General features: G+C 36.4%; 1 protein-coding gene across 13 annotated transcripts in view; it reads right to left on the bottom strand.

The window, feature by feature from the left end:
* PTPN20 (protein tyrosine phosphatase non-receptor type 20) overlaps nt 1-18,588 on the bottom strand; it is an 89,866-nt gene that overhangs the window by 64,638 nt on the left and 6,640 nt on the right. For 9 of the 13 annotated variants that reach the window (XM_074382148.1, XM_074382161.1, XM_074382153.1 and 6 more), the window contains exon 2: nt 2,846-3,002. Coding sequence is in view for 4 of the 13 variants with exons in the window: in XM_003929970.4 (XP_003930019.1) it covers nt 2,846-2,879 (34 nt within the window). In the remaining 9 variants the exon portion in view is untranslated. Of the gene's footprint in view, nt 1-2,845; nt 3,003-4,640; nt 9,746-9,777; nt 9,854-12,659; nt 15,157-18,588 lie in introns of those variants that run through there. The other 4 variants (XM_074382150.1, XM_074382149.1, XM_074382152.1 and 1 more) reach the window with 4 other exon arrangements.

The raw sequence follows: 18,588 nt of genomic DNA, 5'->3' as shown, positions 1-18,588 counted from the left end.
CCAGCTACTCAGGAGGCTGAGGCAGAGAAATTGCTTGAGCCTGGGAGATGGAGGATGTAGTGAGCTGAGATCGTACCACAGCACTCCAGCTTGGCCAACAGAGCAAGACTGTCTCAAAAAAAAAAAAAAAAAAAAAATGAAATAATGTCCTTTGCTGAAACATGGATGCAGCTGGAGGCCATTATCCTAAGTGAATCACTACCCCTTGGGGGATGAAATCATTTGTTGACCAAACCACAGGGACAAGCAATTTGCCCATGTAACAAACCTGCATATGTACACCCAAACCTAAAATAAAAGTTGGGAAAAAAAGAAATCGTCTACAAAAAAATTGGGGTAGATTTCCATATTTTTCCATATTCTAGCATAATTGATTTATCACTAAAATCAGCTCTTTCATAAAAGTTTGCAACTGTTAAAGGATAGTTTTCAGAAACATTAAAATCATGGCTCTTATACAGATATATAAATGACCATGTTACTTTATTATATTCATTAATCAGTAACAGAATCACGCAGATGTTATTTTTTAAAATACTCTTTTAAAAAACCCATATTACTATGCATTAGCATGTTTGCATTACTATATAGGAATGTCTAAGGCTGGGTAATTTATAAAGAAAAGAGGTTTGTTTTGGCTTATGGTTCTGCAGGCTGTATAGGAAGCATGGTGCTGATATCTGCTTCTAGTGATGACCTCAGGAAGCTTATAGTTATGGCAAAAAATGAATGGGGAGCCAGCATATCACATGGTGAAAGAGGAAGCAAGAGAAAAGGGGAGGTTCCAGACTCCTCTGAACAACCAGATCTCACATGAGCTAAGCAAGCACTCACTCATCACCAGGGGGATAATACCAAGCCACTCATAAGGGATCTGCCCCCATGATCCCATATATCCCACCAGGTTGAGGATTACATTTCAACATAATTGGAAGAGACTAATATCCAAACTATACCATACTGGAAGTCCTTGCCAGAGCAATTAGGCAAGAGAAACAAATAAAAGGCATACAAATTGAAAAGGAGAGTCAAATTTGTCCCTGTTTACACATGACATGCTCTTATAAATGCAAAAACCTGAAGAATCTACCAAAAACTCTGAGAACTGATAAACAAATTAAGTAAAGCTGCAGGATACAAAATCAACATGGAAAAATCAGTAGCATTTCTATATACCAATAACAAACTACCTGAAAAAGAAATCAAGTAAGCAATCTCATTTATAATAACTGCAAAAAATATTATCTAGGTATCAATTTAACCAGATATTAAAGATCACTACAATGGAAACTATAAAAAATTGATGAAATAAATTGAAGAATATACAAACATATGGAAAGACATCCCATGTTCATGGAAGGAAAGAATAAATATTTTTTAAATGACCACATAACTAAAGCAATCTGAGAGCTCAATGTAATTTCCATCAAAATACCAATGACATTCTTAAGAGAAATTTTTAAAATCCTAAAATTCATATGGAAGTACAAAAAATACTTCAAATAGCCAAGGCAATTCTGAGCCAAGAAAAACAAAAACAAAATAAAAACAAAAACAAAAGAACAAAGCTTGGGGTATTACACTCCCTGATTTCAAAATACACTACAAATCTATAGTAACCACAAAATCATGACACTGGCATAAAAACAGACACATATACCACTGGAATAGACTAGATAACTCAGAAATAAAGTAATATGTTTACAATCAACTCTTTCATGACAAGACACAAAGAACATGTATTGGGGACAAGATAATCTCTTCCATAAATGGTGTTGGGAACGACTGGATATTACTATGCAGGATGAACTTAGACTCCTATCTTTCACCTTACACAAATATTGCATAATCTTACTTACAGACAGAATCCAGACTCACAAAAGCAGATAGTAGAATGGTGGTTGCCAGGGCATGGGGGAAGGAGGAAATAGAGAGTTGTGGGTCAGATGGCATCAAATTATCAGTTATACAAGATGAATAAGTTCTGAAGATCTGATGTATAGCATAATATATACAATATTGTATTGTAATGATACTTGCTAAGAGGGTAGATCATATGTCTGTAATATACACACACACATAGAAAGAAAATGGTAACTGTGAGGTGATGAATATGTTAGCTTAATTTTGGTAATCATTTCACAGTGTATAGACAAATCAAAACATCAAGTTATGTACCTTACATACACACAATTTTTGTCAATTTTACCTCAATAAAGATTGGGAAAATACCTCTAGGGAGGGAGCAACAATAATGACAAGGAGGGCAGGTAGAAGAGTGTGTAGAAGCTGGGCTGAATGTAAAAGGAATGAGAAAAGGCATAAAAGAAATACTGAAAAATGATGGCAAGCAAGACTAATATTTCAAGCAAGACAATAACAATATGAGTTGGCTAGGAGACAGCTAAGATTTAACTAAAACATAGCATTAGTATGATGCATCAAAAACTTTAGAAATGTGTATGCTTTGCGTTCACATCTAACAAAATTATGGAAATAGCTTGGTGGCAGATTACAGGTTGTTTTTATTGTCTTGTTTTGTCTGTTTTGGTGCTTTTTTGTACTTCCAAAATTCTTCACAATAACCCTATATTATATTTATAATCAGGAAAAAAATGTTATTTGTAAAGAGTAAAGTAAAACACTAGAGTCTAACTGTTGGTTCTCTAAGTGTGATGGCTTATAAGAAATGCAGAATCTTGCCTCCCCTCCTCCATGACGACCCAGGCAATCAGAATATGCAGGATAATGATCCACAGGTGGTCCCTATGCAAATCTACAGTTTGAGAGGCACTGTTATAGCTCCCCCTGATCCCATACCCAAAAAAGTGGATGATGCACTTACCAGATTCTGCTCTGAAGTCCCTGGGTGAAGACATGTTGTCTCCATCCCCCAAATGAGACTGGTAAAAGGCTTCTTCAGATACAGGGGCTTAAAGTTCTGTGAGCCAGGCCAAAGGTCTAATTAGTATCCTGGGGGCCAAGAAACAATTTTTGTTCACCTGGTAAAATACACAAAGCCAAGGATTTTTCTTTTAGACAATTGGAGCTATCATACCTTGACATATTATTATTCATCAATTCAAAATATTTAAAACAGTGTAATTTTAATTAAAGACAATTAAAATCAGTTTCATTTGAAATTTTATCAAATAATTTCTAAATATTCCTTGAGAACTAGAGATACATTTATTTATCAAATATTAGTGTTTAAATATGCTATGCCTTGCATTTCACAAATAAATAAATATGTGAATGGCCCTCCACTCCAATGATGGAGCTCTTTATATAAATACACACACACACACACACACACACACACACACACACACACACACAAATTCAATCAGTGTCCCTCAATGGAAACTCAATTATTTAAGTGCCACACCTAAGCTAAATTAGGTATTGAGAATTCAATACTGAATAACTAAGAATTAATTACACAGCCCATCTTCAAGGAGTTCTTGTTCATTCAATCTATAAAAAGTTCTCGAACAAAATATTTTTTCTTTTCTAATCCTTGCCTTAAGTGGCCTATAGGCCATGTTACATGGCTCCTATTGGTTAAAACCAAGAATACTTTTTGTCTGGAGATCTTTCCATTAAATACCTGCAAATAAAATGGTATCCCTATAATCTGAATCTAAAGTTGATGTTGTAAAACAGATTTATTTTAAAACTTTGAGATATAGGTGTTAAAAAATTATTTAAGCCTGGGTGTGGTGGCTCATTCCTACAATCTTAGCACTTTGGGAGGTCGAGGCAGTAGGATTGCTTGAGCTCAGGAGTTCAAGACCAGCTGGGAAAATTGGGTGAAACCCTGTCTCTACAAAAATTAGTCAGGTGTGGTAGCATGTACCTGTGGTCCCAGCTACTCGAGAAGCTGAGGTGGGAGGATGGCTGGAGCCCAGGGGGTGGAAAATGCAGTGAGCCAAGATCATGCCACTGCAGTCCAGCCTGGGCGACAGAGCCAGACCCTGTAGCTAAATAAATAAATAAATAAATAAATAAATTTAAAATGTGAAAGTAAGGCAAAAACATAAGTGGCATGTCCCTTCAATGTCATACAATAATGACGGGCCATCCCAAAGATTACTTATGTGGGGAAATTATACTTTATTCATTTCATTGTTTACTACCGATTAAAAGTCCAGCAGTGAAACAGATAATTTCTGTCTGATAAGGTAACACTAAAGATTATAATTTATGTCTGTCTGGCATGAACTAGGTTTTCTTAATCTAACCTAGGATTCTTACTCTAACATTAGTTATAAAATGTCAGTGAAAAACCTAGATCCTCAAACTGTTCTTTGAACTACCTTTGCCATCTTCCTGGTTTCTTCACTAATTAATACATTGAGTAAAATCTTTAACCTGGTTTCATTTCAAATTTGAATGAGTCAAATTTTTAATTTTTAAAAAACACGACTTTGACAAGGGGAAGAATATCTTTTTTAAATAGGAGGACAGGACTAGGCACAGTGGCTCACACCTATAATCCCAGCACTTTGGGAGGCCAAGATGGGAAGATCACTTGAGCTCAAGAGTTTGAGGCCAGCCTGAGCAACCAAGTGAGACCTCCTATCTGCTAAAAATGAAAAAAATAAAAATAAAAAATAGACAGGTATTGTGGCACTCACCTGAAGTCCCAGCTACTTGGGCAGCTAAGGCAGGAGGATCACTTGAGCCTCGGAGATGGAGGCTGCAATAAGTTATGATTATACCACTGTACTTCAGCCTGCACAACAGAGCAAGACTCTATGCTAAAAACAAAATGATGGCAGTGGTCTTGTGACTGAGAGTGATGTAACAGATTTCACAAGGAGCCTTCCCTGGAAGCAGACATGAAATGTTAAAGACCTCAGAATTAACTGAGAACCTCTAAGAATGACACCTAAGCTTCCGTCTCCCAAGTATGTGATTGAAAACATATAAGATAGTACAATTTTAATTAAAGACAAAATAAATTTTGTTTTACACTCCTTGATAACTGGAGACACTCTTACTAAATCAAATACTGGGGTTTAAATATGCTATATCATACATTCCATAAATATGTGAATGGCCCTCCACCCCAATGACTTATCCTCTTTATATGAATACACACACAAATTAGTAAGATCTCTTTAGTGCACAGATGAATAGATCAATTCATACCAACAGTCAGTTGTCAGACCATCCATAAAAGTATCAGAACAGCTTTGATCAGAAATGAATGCCTAATCCTAGCATTTTAGTAAACAACAGTGCAGTAAATCACAGATAACCCTACAGAAACACAAGAATTAAATAGATAGATTTCCCTTTCCTGACATGTTTCTGGTATATATTAAAATAGACAAAACAAAGCAATATTTAAATGATTAACATTTAATTCAGTTTTGAGTTACAGCTACTGTAGTAAATCAGTAACAACATAAGATCATACAAGTCAACATCAACATATATGTACTGAAATTTTAGGTAGTCTATGAGGTCTACAATATAAATTGTAAACTATATAATAAAAACAAAATCTTCATTTGCAGAAGAAAACTTTTCAGAAAATATAGTGCAAGCTTTTACCATATTTCCCACCTCCCCTCAAGCTTGGCTAAGTAAGCCCCTGGAAGTGCTTCCCCTATAAGCTCCATGTTTTATAATGATTTCTGGACTCATTGCCTCAGGTTGGACCATAAGTATGCTGAGGACAGAAACTGTAAGATTTTCACTTTTGAATCTCCAACCACTAGACTAAAACATTGGAGACATGCAAGAAATGTTCAAGGGACTAATTAGTTAATTCCATAAAGAATGTGTATGTGACACCAGGTAACTAATTCGCATGTTCACATCAAGAACTCTGAGAAGTCACAGAGGTGTCACTTGAATGATATAGGCACCTGGTCCCTGAGGGAAAGACTGTGAAAGACATTTGGAACCAGTGGTCAGGTCTGTAAGATAAAGGTTTCCCTCCAACTCCTGGGGAAGGTGCAAAGTATAGAAAGTAGAGAATTAGCCCTGATAAAAGGGAAATCCTTAAAATAGTATTACTTATTCTGTGATAGAGCACTGAGGATAGAGGAACAAAAGCTCCAATATGACACAAAGTGATCCCATCCAATCATAAAAAAAAAGAAAAAATACAAGTGTTTGTTTTGCTCAGGAAACAAAAGCAAAACACCTTTCCTCAGGTGTCAGGGTGACACAATTGGGGAGTCAATGAACACTGTACATATTCCCAAATTCTCAGCTGGGACACTATTTTCAGTCTACCACAAACTGGCAAAACTGCAGAAGATGCTAACAAAGATTATTTCTCCACAGTGGACTTTGGGTTGAGTGTAAGATGCCAAGATATACAATTTAAAATGGCATGCTCAGCACCTTTGGGCTCCTGGCAGTTCTTAGCACCAGGGCTGGGGCCACTTCAAATTCTTAAGAAAGTTCTATCACACACTACTCCCTGAGACCTACACTACCCTGAAGAGAAGGGAATTAAAGAAGTCTCAAATGCTCAATAGTACTGACTCTTGCCCTACCTGTGGTCACTCCAGGGATAATAGTTCCTTCCTCTGAAATCTATATTTTTTGAGACTAATTTCTCAGTACAAGTTTTTTGAACTACTAGTAATTATTTGGCATGTTTTATGAATGGTTTTTAGTTTTTTATAAGAAATGATGGTGTTGGTTTTTCTGATTATAAACATAACAAGTAAGCAATGTCATTCAGGGGTTTATTAATCAATCATTCTCTGTAGTATGTGAGCGTGAGGGCTGGGGGCTCAGAGGGAAGCAGGGAGCAGCGAAGTGCTAAAGTGCCTCCTCCAGAGCCACTGACAGTTCTGGGCAATGCAGTCAGGCAAAACAAGAAAAATAAAAAGATTCAAACTGGGACAGAAAAGAGAAAATCATCTTTGCTTGCAAAGTTAAAAGCTTTATACATAATTATATTTCAATATAATTGATTTTTTAAAAGCCACAAAAAGATAATGTACTTCAATTAAAAATAGAAACACTTGTACAAAGATAATATTGTTATTAATGAAAGTTTAAACATTAAACAATAGTTATTACCAACCCATCATAGACATGAGAACAAACTGTTACCATCTGTGTTAACAGCAAGCTGATTAAAGATTACTGTGAGCATCCATTGGAACAATGTTAGACTTAAGGTTCCAAAGGCACTGGAACCCTATGTCAACAACGCTTCACCCCTTGAAGCCCAGGGACTGATGATACAGTTGGATGAGCTACATTCTGAGCAAATGCTTTTTCGATTATTAGAATGGTCCAAGTAAAAGTAATGAATGACTTAAGACGTCTTTCCAAAATGACTGTTATCTGGATGCCTCTGCTACTAAGGCGCCAAAGTAAACAACCTTCTACTGTTCATTTCACTCCTGATATAAATTATTTTGACATATTCTCTCCAGTCTCCTGAACCTCAGGTCCATCTGTTTGTCCATCTGTCTGTTGAAACTTCTTTTCTTCCCTCCTTCCGACATTCCTCTCTCTCTCTTTTGGAAGTGTATCAGTAATTATAAGAGGATGCTTTACTTCAAAATACACAATTCTTGTACCTCTACTCAGTGTTTCCAAGCAAAAGAGTTCACTGCTCAATGTGTTAGAAGCCAATACTACAGCACCGGGTTTTTGAGAAAAGAAAGACTATTTTTTTTTTTTTTTTTTTTTGTAGGTGCTAAGAACAAGGAGACAGGAGTCTAACCCAAATCTGTCTCCCTGTATTGGCTTAAAGGCACCATTTTTATTAGAAAATGTTTAGGGAGTGAATTTTGAAATAAGTAGGAGATTGGCAGATGAAAATTGGGGTCTGAAGAGTCTTTGGGCATGTGCAGTATCTTTTATGCTATCTCATGGGTCACATATGTAAATTCGGAGAGAGTACAAAACATACAGTGGAAATTTGGGCTGTGGCATCAGCAAGCACATTTTGTGTAGACTCTATTTGGCTATATTGGTTTCAACTGATTTCAGTCAGTTTTGTTATCTTACAAGAAGAGAATTTCAGCTTTTCAGAAAGTTGTTTTTATCAACCAATCCTATAAGCTCAAGAATTTATCTTTGCCACTGGTTAACTCCTTGGGGCATGGTTTCATTAGTAGACCTTGGCTTCCATAATCCAAAGAACTGCTTATTTATAGGGTGCAGCTGAACTATTTCCATAACTGAGATCATGTCAGTCAGGAATGTATGCACATTACTTATGTGTGCAAACAAGAGTTCATGACTTCACCTAGCAGGCCCAAGACTACTACTCTCCTTAGGAATGTCTGCTTACAAAGCTGGTCCTTGGCTGACATCTGGGAACTTGGTAAAACCACTGCCTACACAAATGGTAAAACCATTGCCTACACTAATATAAAATTTTTCTAAATGAACCTCGGGTCCATCTGTTTGTCCATCTGTCAAGTAGCTCATTTTTCCTAAAACATCTGCTTTCCTTCTAGGTATCTGGAATTTCAGTGACTGCTATCAGTCACACTGACAGCCCTGATAAAGGCCCTAAACTCTTAGGCTCAGATGAGTTTTCCTGATAGACAACACTTCACACAGGTTTCCATACCTTGTCATTCAGAAAATTAAGTACACCCTATGTGAATCCACTAGAAGATTCTGGGAAGCTTGTATCTGATTTCCCTTTACTGACTTTGCTTTGTACTGTTTCAGTGTAATGTATCGTAGCCATGAATGTGACTACCTGCTGAATCCTATGAGTTCTTCTAGCCAATCACTGAAACTGGGAGTAATCTTAGAGAGCCCTGACAAAGGCTATCATGGGAAATACATTGTCGTCCTCATTAACAGACCCTCATTAACTTAGTTATAGCTTATCTTCTAAGTTCCTGCCTTATACTTCCCAGGAAAGAAAAAAACTACACAGCAATACCTAAACAGCATCCCAGGGTAATCACAGAACAGCCATCTCTACAAAAGAAGGAAAAATGAACTGTATAATGTTGCAGTATTTTTACCGCAAATAATTTTGCATACAAGGCTTACCTAAATCTGACCATTTCTGCACTAAATGTTTTTTTTAAAAGTAACAAGTTAACATGTTCTTAATATAGAAATATATCTAACAAAATTTAACTTGTTCTGCTATCATGAAAAGAGGAATTCCAGACAAATGTCTCATAATGTACAGTCAATGGGCATATATAAATAAGGACTAAAATTAGACTCAATAACAGATCATCAAACCCAGGAAAACTCCAAGTAAAATTATAATATACAGTTGTCCCTCCCACCTGAGACTCACCTAAGACTCATGCTTTCCTTCCAACATGCCTGTTCTGCCTATTACCTCAAGACTCAGACTTCAAATAAGTTCCCTTTAAGTAGATATGAACAGTTTCACAATGGTTTCCAGAAAAAACAATATGCCACCTAAAGGACAAGGAAAACATCTGCACTAAGGAAATGGAAAGAAGGGCCGGGCGCAGTGGCTCAAGCCTGTAATCCTAGCACTTTGGGAGGCCGAGGTGGGTGGATCACAAGGTCAAGAGATCAAGACCATCCTGATCAACATGGTGAAACCCCGTCTCTACTAAAAATACAAAAAATTTGCTGGGCATGGTGGGGCGTGCCTGTAATCCCAGCTACACAGGAGGCTGAGGCAGGAGAATTGCCTGAGCCCGGGAGGTGGAGGTTGCGGTGAGCCGAGATCGCGCCATTGCACTCCATCCTGGGTAACAAGAGCGAAACTCCGTCTCAAAAAAAAAAAAAAGAAAAAAGAAAAGAAAATGAAAAGAAGTCAGAGAGATAACTTACTGACTTACTCAGATCATATCCATGGGTTCACATGTGCCTAAAGGCCAACCTTATCCTTAATCTTTAGATACTTAACCTGTAAAATAAAATATTTAGAAAAGGGCTATCAGCAATATGGATCTTTCGCTGATACAAAAATTTTTAAATCCATAATCTTTCTCCTTAAAACACTGAAGATCATTAGTGATAGTCATAATACTCTTATCTGAACTGAGAGCTGTAGTCAGGCTCCTTTTAGAAGCCCTGGCAATGACAGAGAAAAAAGAAAAGGCATGTTCCTACTCTTCTATCCTCTGTAGACATCTTCCCCATGATATGTTAATAAGGAGAAGAGAAAACCAACCTTCTAGCTTTCTCATCATTTAATGGTTTGAACTTTGAGTTTCTGCAGACTGGTAAAAAAAAAAAAAAAAAAAGAAAAAAGAAAAAAAGAACCAAGCTCCCTATATTTGAAATTTTTCCCTCTCCTAGCTCATCTTCCCCATCTTCTCCCTCCTCTGTGGTCCTCATAGTCAGATATGAGGTCAAAGGTGAAAAACACTTCCCTGTGACAAGGCAGTGATGCCCAAGCCACTCACTTCTGATAATAAAGCTGTTCCTAAAGAATAGCAAATGGTACTCATGTTTTGAGGGACTCTATGCTACTTAGAAGTGAGTGGCTAAAGTTGCACAGTGATTAATTAATTCAAGAAAAAAATACATGAAAATAACAAACAGAAAAATAAACAGAAAGAGGTATGTCCTTAGCCTCAATCAGGTACTTCTAAAAAAGTGATTGGGAAGGTTCGGAGACCACCAGCCCCATACCTTCTCCAGTCACCAAACAACCCAGGCTGGATGTGGTTGCCTGGCAACTATACCTTCCACATACTGAGCCACAAGTATGACTTTCATGTGTGTGATCACAGCTCTTGATTGTGAAAGTAAAATGCTAAATCAATTCAGCAGGCTTTGAGTGTCTACAATGTGCCAGTCACTGTATCAGAGATGTGGATCCAGGGATGATGCAATAATCTCTGCCTCCAAGGAGCTCATAGTTTAGTGGACATCTGGCAAAGTTTGCAGAGTGAAGAACACTCCCAGATGAAATTGGTAGTGGTTTCAACTGGGCTCAAATTTTCTTGAGTGGAGTCCAAGGAACAAGGAGGAGCTGCTGCAGATATAAGCAAGTGCAGGAGCACAGGAACTGCCATCAACTGAGTGGGGGCAAGGTCTGAGTGGGGCACTGCAGGATATATGGCCTCACCAGCTGCATGGGAGCTGAGTCAGGCCTCTTGCTACTGGCTATTCCTGACTTCCCTGGTGAACTATATAATACAACAGAGGGGGCCAAGATCCCCTATGGAACATAACCCCATTGACCTCAGAACCAACCCCCATCCCCCACAGTGGCCTCGGCAAACCCCGCCCAAGGAGAGTCTGAGCCCAGATCTTGCTGCCACCTGATGGCATTCCCTACCTGCCCTGGTAGCTGAACACAAAACATAGAAACCCTGGGGAGCTTTATCCCCCGCCCACAGCCCCCATCACCTGAGAAACCAAAATAGTTACCCTGGCCATCTTAGGGCAGACTTAGAGTCCCCTACTACTATCACAGCTGGTGCTCTCCTGAAAGCTTCACCTCCTAGCTAGAGGCCAAGGAACCCAGGCCATTACAGCAACACAACAGAATAATCCTAGTCTCAGAAAGGAGAAGTCAACACCTAATTCCACTGCCTGCAACATCCTGGCTAACCAGAGGTCCTAAGTGTATCAACATGACAACCTCACTGTAGTATAACCAGCATTCAAGAAAGCCAGCACACTAAACTTATCTACAACCGAGGACTCTCAGAGTCTACTTCACTTTCCTGCCACCTCTACCAGAGAAGATGCTGGTATCCACGGTGAGGGAAGCTGAAGATGGATCACATCACAGGACTCTTTGCAGACATCCCCCAGCACCAGTCCAGAGTCTGGTAGCCCTGCTGGGTGGCTAGACTCAGAAGAGCAATAGCAATTATTATAGTCCAGCTCTCAGGAAGTCTCATCCCTGAGGGAATGGAAAGAACACCACATCAAGGGATCACTCTGTGGGATAAGAGAATCTGAACAGTAGGACTTGAGTTTCAGACCTCTCTACTAAAATAGTCTACTCAAATGAGAAAGAACCAGAAAAGTAATTGTGGTAATAAGACAGAACAAGATTCTCTTACACCCACAAAAGATCACACCAGCTCTCTAGCCAAAAAGAAATCTCTGAAGTGCCACATAAAGAATTCAGAAGGTTGATTATTAAGCTACTCAAGGAGATACCAGAGAAAACTAAAAAAAAAAAAAAAAAAAAAAAAAAAACTTAAAAGAATTTTTTTAAAATACAGTGTATAAATGAAAAATTCTCCAGAGAAATAGATACCATAAAGAAAAAAAACCCACAACTTCTGAAAATGAAAGATACTCTGAGAGAAATACAAAATTCAGTGGGAAGTTTCAACAATAGACTAAAATAAATAGAAGAAAGAACTTCAGAGCTCTAAGACAAGGCTTTGAATTAACATAATCAGACAAAAACAACAAAAAAAGAATTTTTAAAAAATGAACTAAGCTCCAAGAAATGTGGGATTATGTTAAATGACCAAACTAAGAATAATTGATGTTCCTGAGGATAAAGAGAAATCTAAAAGTTTGGAAAACTTACTTGAGAGAATAATTGTGAAAATTTTCCCTGGCCTTGTTAGAGATCTAGACATCCAAATAGAAGAAACTCAAAAAACACCTGGGAAATGCATTGCAAAAAAGATCATCACCTAGGCACAGTCATCAGGTTATGTAACGTCAAGGCGAAGAAAAGAATTTTGAGCTGTGAGACAAAAGCATGAAATCACCTATTACGAAAAACTTACCAGATTAACAGCAGACTTAGCAGAAACCTTGCAAGCCAGAAGGGATCAGAGTCCTATCTTTAGCTTCCTGAAACAAAATAACTGTCAGCCAAGAATTTTGCATTCAGCAAAACTAAGCTTCATAAATGAGGGAGAGATTAAAATCTTTTTCAGATAAACAAATGCTGATAGAATGTGCCACTAATAAATCAGCAGTACAAGAAAGGCTTAAAGGAGTTTCAAACCTTGAAAAAAAAAAAAACTCAAAATACACCAAAATAGAACCTCCAAAGCATAAATCTCACAGGGCCTATAAAACAATAACACAACCAAAAAAAAGGTATTAAGGCAATAACTAGCATGATGAATAAAACAATACCTCACACCTCAATACTAGCATTGAATGTAAATGGCCGAAATGCTCCACTTAAAAGATACAGAATGGCAGAATGGATAAAAATCCACAAGCCAAGTATTTGCTGTCTTTAAGAGACTCACCTAACACATAAGGTCTCACATAAAAGGATTAGTCCAACAGGAAAACATCATAATCCTAAAAACATATACACCCAACACTGGAGCTCACAAATTTATAAAACAATTGCAGCTACACCTAAGAAATGAGACAGATGGCAACACAATAATATTGAGGGACTTCAATACTCCACTGACAGCACTACACAGGTCATCAAGACAGTCAGCAGAGAAACAATGGGCTTAAGCTACACTCTTGAGCAAACGAACTTAAAAGATATTTACAGAATATTCTACCCAACAAATGCAGACTATGCAATATTTTCTTCAGCACATGGAACATTCTCCAAGATAGAACATATAATAGTTTACCAGTCTCAATAAATTCAGAAAATCAAAATTACATAAGTATTCTTTAAGACCCCAGTGGAACAAAACTGGAAATTAACTCCAAAATGAACCCTTGAAACTATACAAATACATGGAAATAAATTAATTAATTAATCTGCTCTTGAATGATCTTTGGGTCAACACTGAAATCAAGACAGAAATTAAAAATTCTTTGAGTTAAACAAAAATGGTGAAATAAATTATCAAAACCTCTAGGATACAGCAAAAGCAATGCTAAGAGGAAAATTCATTGCATTAAATGCCTACATCAAAAAGTCTGAAAGAGCACAAACAATCTAAGGCCACACCTCAAGAAACTAGAGAAATAAGAATAAGCTAAACACAAACCAAACAGAATAAAAGAAATAACAAAGATCAGAGCAGAACTAAATAAAATTGAAATAAAAAATACAAAAGATAAATGAAACAAACAGCTAGTTCTTTGAAAAGATCAACAAAATTGATAACCATTAGCTAAATTAACCAAGACAGAAGATCCAAATAAACTCAAGAAGAAATGAAACAGGATATTAAAACAGATAACACAGAAATACAAAAGCTCATTCCAGGCTACTATTAACACCTTTATGCAAACAAACTAAAAAATCTAGAGCAGATAAATAAATTCCTGGAAATATATAGCCCTCCCAGATTAAATGAAGAAATAGAAAATCTGAACAGACCAATAACAAGTAGCAAGACTGAATCAGTAATAACTTTTTTTTAAAAAGGCCAACAACAACAACAAAAGCCCCAGACCAGATGGATTACTGGCTGTATTTTATCAGATATTCAAAGAATAATAGGTACCAATCTTATTGAAACTATTCCAAAAGACAGAGAAAGATAATTCTCCCTAAATCATTCTATGAAGCCAAAACCAGAAAAGGACATAACAAAAAAAGAAAACTATAAACCAATATCCCTGATGAACTCAGATACAAAAAACCTCAACAAAATACTAGCTAAGTGAATCCAACAGCATATCAAAAAGATGATATGCCATGATCAAATGGGTTTAATATCAGGGATGCAGGGATAGTTTAACATACACAAGAAGATAAATGTGATAAATCACATAAATAGAATTAAAAACAAAAAATCACATGATTATCTCAATAGATACAGAAAAAGCATTTGACAAAATCCAGCATCCCTCAGCAAAACTGGCATAGAAAAAACATACCTCAAGGTAATAAAAACCATCTATGACAAACCCACAACCAACATTATACTGAACAGGGAAAAGTTGAAAGCATTCCCCCTGAGAACTGGAGCAAGACGAGGATGCCCACTTTCACCACTTCTATTCAACATAGCACTGGAAGTCCTAGCCAGAATAATCAGACAAAAAAAAAAAAAAAAAAGCATCCAAATTGGTAAAGAGGAAGTCAAACTGTCACTGTTCACCAATGATATGACTGTATACCTAGAAATCCCTAAAAACTCACACAAAAAGCTCATAGATCTGATAAATTCATTAAGTTTCAAAATACAAAATCAATGTACACAAATCAGTAGCACTACTACACCCCAACAATAACCAAGCTAAGAAACAAATCAAGAATGCAATCCTTTTTACAACAGCTGCAAAAATAAAAATAAAAAATAAAAATAAAATACTTAGTAATACACCGAACCAAGGAGGGGAAAGATCTCTTTACTGGTGAAAGGAATCAGGGATGACACAAACAAATGGAAATATCATGTTCATGGATGGGTAAAATCAATATTGTGAAAATCACTAAACTGCTTAGAGCAATCTACAGATTCAATGCAATTCCTATCAAAGTACCATCATCATTCTTCGCAGAACTAGAAAAAATATCCTAAAATTCATATGAAACCAAAAAAGAACCCACATAGCCTAAGCAAGATTAACCAAAAAGAACAAATCTGGAGGCATCATATTACCCTACTTCAAACTATACTACATGGCTATAGTTACCAAAACAGCATGGTAGTGGTATAAAAATAGGCATACAGACCAATGGAACAGAATAGAGAATCTAGAAATAAAGCTAAATACAGCCAACTAATCTTTGACAAAGCAAGCAAAAACATGAAGTCAGGAAAGGACACCCTGTTCAACAAATTCTGTTATTTACCAGTGGGAAAAGTGTCATTTCCCCACTTTACTGTGCTGGGATAATTGGCAAGCCACATGCAGAAGAATAAAACTGGATCCTCATCTCTCACCTTATGCAAAAATCAACTTGAGATGGTTCAAAGACTTAAATCTAAAGACCTAAAGCCATACAAATTCTCGAAAATAACATTGGCAAAACTCTTCTAGATAATGGCTTAGGCAAAGACTTTACGACCAAGAACCCAAAAGCAAATGCAATAAAAACAAAAATAAATAGATGGAAACTGATGAACCTAAAAAGCTTCTGCACCACAAAAATAATCAGCAGAGTAAACAAACAACCCACAGAATAGGAGAAAATATTCACAAACTATGCATCCAACAAAGGACGAATTTCCAGAATCTGCAAGAACTCAAACAAATCAGTAAGGGAAAAAACATTCCTGCTAGCAGGAATGTAAACCAGTACAACCACTATGGAAAACAGTATGGAGATTCCCTAAAGAACTAAAAGTATAACTACCATTTATCTAGCAGTCCCACTACTGGGTGTCTACTTAGAGGAAAAGAAGTCATTATATGAAAAAGACACGTGCGCAGGCATGTTTATAGCAACATAATTCACAATTGCAAAAATAAAGAATCAGTCAAAATACCCGTCAACCTACGGGTAAATAAAATGTGATATACATACACACCATGGAATACTACTCAGCCATAAAATGGAACAGAATAATGGCATATGTAGCAACCTGAGTGGAGTTGGAGACCATTATTCTAAGTGAAATAACTCAGGAATGGAAAACCAAATATCATATATTCTCACTTATAACTGGGAGGTAAGCTGAGGATGAAAAGGAATAAGAATGATATAATGGACTTTGGGGACTTGAAGTGAAGTTGGAATGTGGGATAAGGGATAAAAGAATACACAGTGGGTAAAGTGTACACTGCTCAGGTTGTGGGTGCACAAAAATTTCAGAAGTTAGAAACTTATCTCTGTAACAAAAAAAAAAAAAACACCTGTTCTCCAAAAACTATTGAAATTTTTTTTAATAAAAGGAAAAGAAACAAAAAATAAAGTGGGCAAAATACCTAAATTGACACCTCATCAGAGAACTTATGATGTTGAGCATCTTTTCATACGCTTATTTGCCACCTCTATAAGTTCTTATTGAAATTACAAATTAAAACAATGAGGTAATACTATGTACTTATTAGAATGGCTAAATCCCAGAAAACTGACAATAGCAAATGCTGGTGGGTATATGGAGCAACAGGAACACTCATTCATTGTCAGTGGAAATGCAAACTGATACAGCCACTTTAAAGATACTTTAAGCGAATTCTTTTAAAGCTACACATAGTATTGGCACATGATTCAGCAACTGTACTCCTAGGTATTCACCTAATTAATCTGAAAACTTACATCCATACAAAACCTGCATTCAAATGTGTGTAGCTGCTTAACTCATAATCACCCAAAACTGGAAGCAACCAAGATGTAACCATAATTTGAATAAACTGTAATACATCTATTATGGAGACAAAAGTTACTCCATTTTGGATGTTAATCCACTATTCTGACTTCTGATGAACCCCAGTCACGGAAATGCCTCCTTGATTCCTACCTTACTTCCTATCTATAGTGTAAGAACATATCAACCTTGATGTTATCACAAAAATTACAGGCAATGATGCATACCGAAATCTTTCCTGTTCCCAAGGGTTGCCTTTAATTGTCTATGGAGCATGTATATACCCTTTTCCCATGGTATATAAGCCCTGAGTCTGGAGAGTAACGGTATGAACATCAACATGTCTTACGCTGCCCAAGAACATATTTCTGTCCAAAATTTCCTCCTAAAAATCACCCTCTGCCAACAAACTAGTTATGTTTACCTCATTCTTTGATTTCTTGGCTCCTTCTATATTTGGGGGTCATTTTGCATATATGGCCCTTTCAAGGAACATCTATATAATGATAAACAATAAGCTATCAAGCTATAATAAGATATGGAGAAACATTAAAGTTTCTAAAGAAAAGAAGCCAATTTGAAAGGCTATATATATACTACATAATTTCAACTATATGCCTGTAGAAAAAGCAAAGTTTTTAAGAAAACAAAAAGATCAGTGGTTAGTAGGGGTTCAGAAGTTGAAGTGAAATAATGAATAGATGAAGCAAAGAAGACTTTTAGGGCAATATAACTATTTTGCATGATACTATAATTGTGGATACATCACATTATATATTTGTCAAAAACTATAAATACGTACAATAAAACTAGTGAACCCTAGTGTAAACTAGAGGCTTCAGTTAATACTAATCTATAGATATTGGTTTATTATCTATAACAAATGCACCAAACAAATGCAACATATTAATAACAGGGAAAACTGTGGGGCTGAGGAGTCATAGGATAACTTTATCTGCTCAATTATTTTATAAAACTGTTCTAAAAGCAAACTATAGAATAAGATTTTTAAGAGTGAAGAGAACAAGAATTTAAAAAGATAATTGTCTAAAGCAAAAATAATGACAATTAAATGGTGGCATTTATAAGATGTGTAGACATAAAATGTATGGCAATCATAGCACAAAGTTTGGGTGGGAAATAATGGAAGCACACTGTTGTAAGGTGTATATTACATTATATGTGAAATGATATATTATTTGAAGGTAGACTGTGACAAACTTATATAGCCTGGAGTAACCACTAAGAAAAAGAATAAAAAGAAGGAGAAGAAGCATGGATGAGAAAAAGCAGAGGAAACAGGAGAGGAGTGGTACTGGTATAAGAATAGACATATACCTCAGCAGGAAAGAACAGAGAGATTATAAATGATTCACACATAGCAGCAATTGATTCAGGAAAGGAAAGGTGCCAAGATAATATAATGGGGATAGGATAGTGCTTTCAACAAACGTGTTGGGAAAATGAGACATCCATATACAGAATTATGAACTTCACCCCATATTCATATTATGTACAA

This window comes from Saimiri boliviensis, chromosome 12 (genome assembly GCF_048565385.1).
Source record: "Saimiri boliviensis isolate mSaiBol1 chromosome 12, mSaiBol1.pri, whole genome shotgun sequence".
Classification (NCBI taxonomy): Eukaryota; Metazoa; Chordata; class Mammalia; order Primates; family Cebidae; genus Saimiri; species Saimiri boliviensis.
The sequence above is the reverse complement of the archived record's forward strand: the minus strand, read 5'-3'. Positions and strand labels throughout refer to the sequence as shown.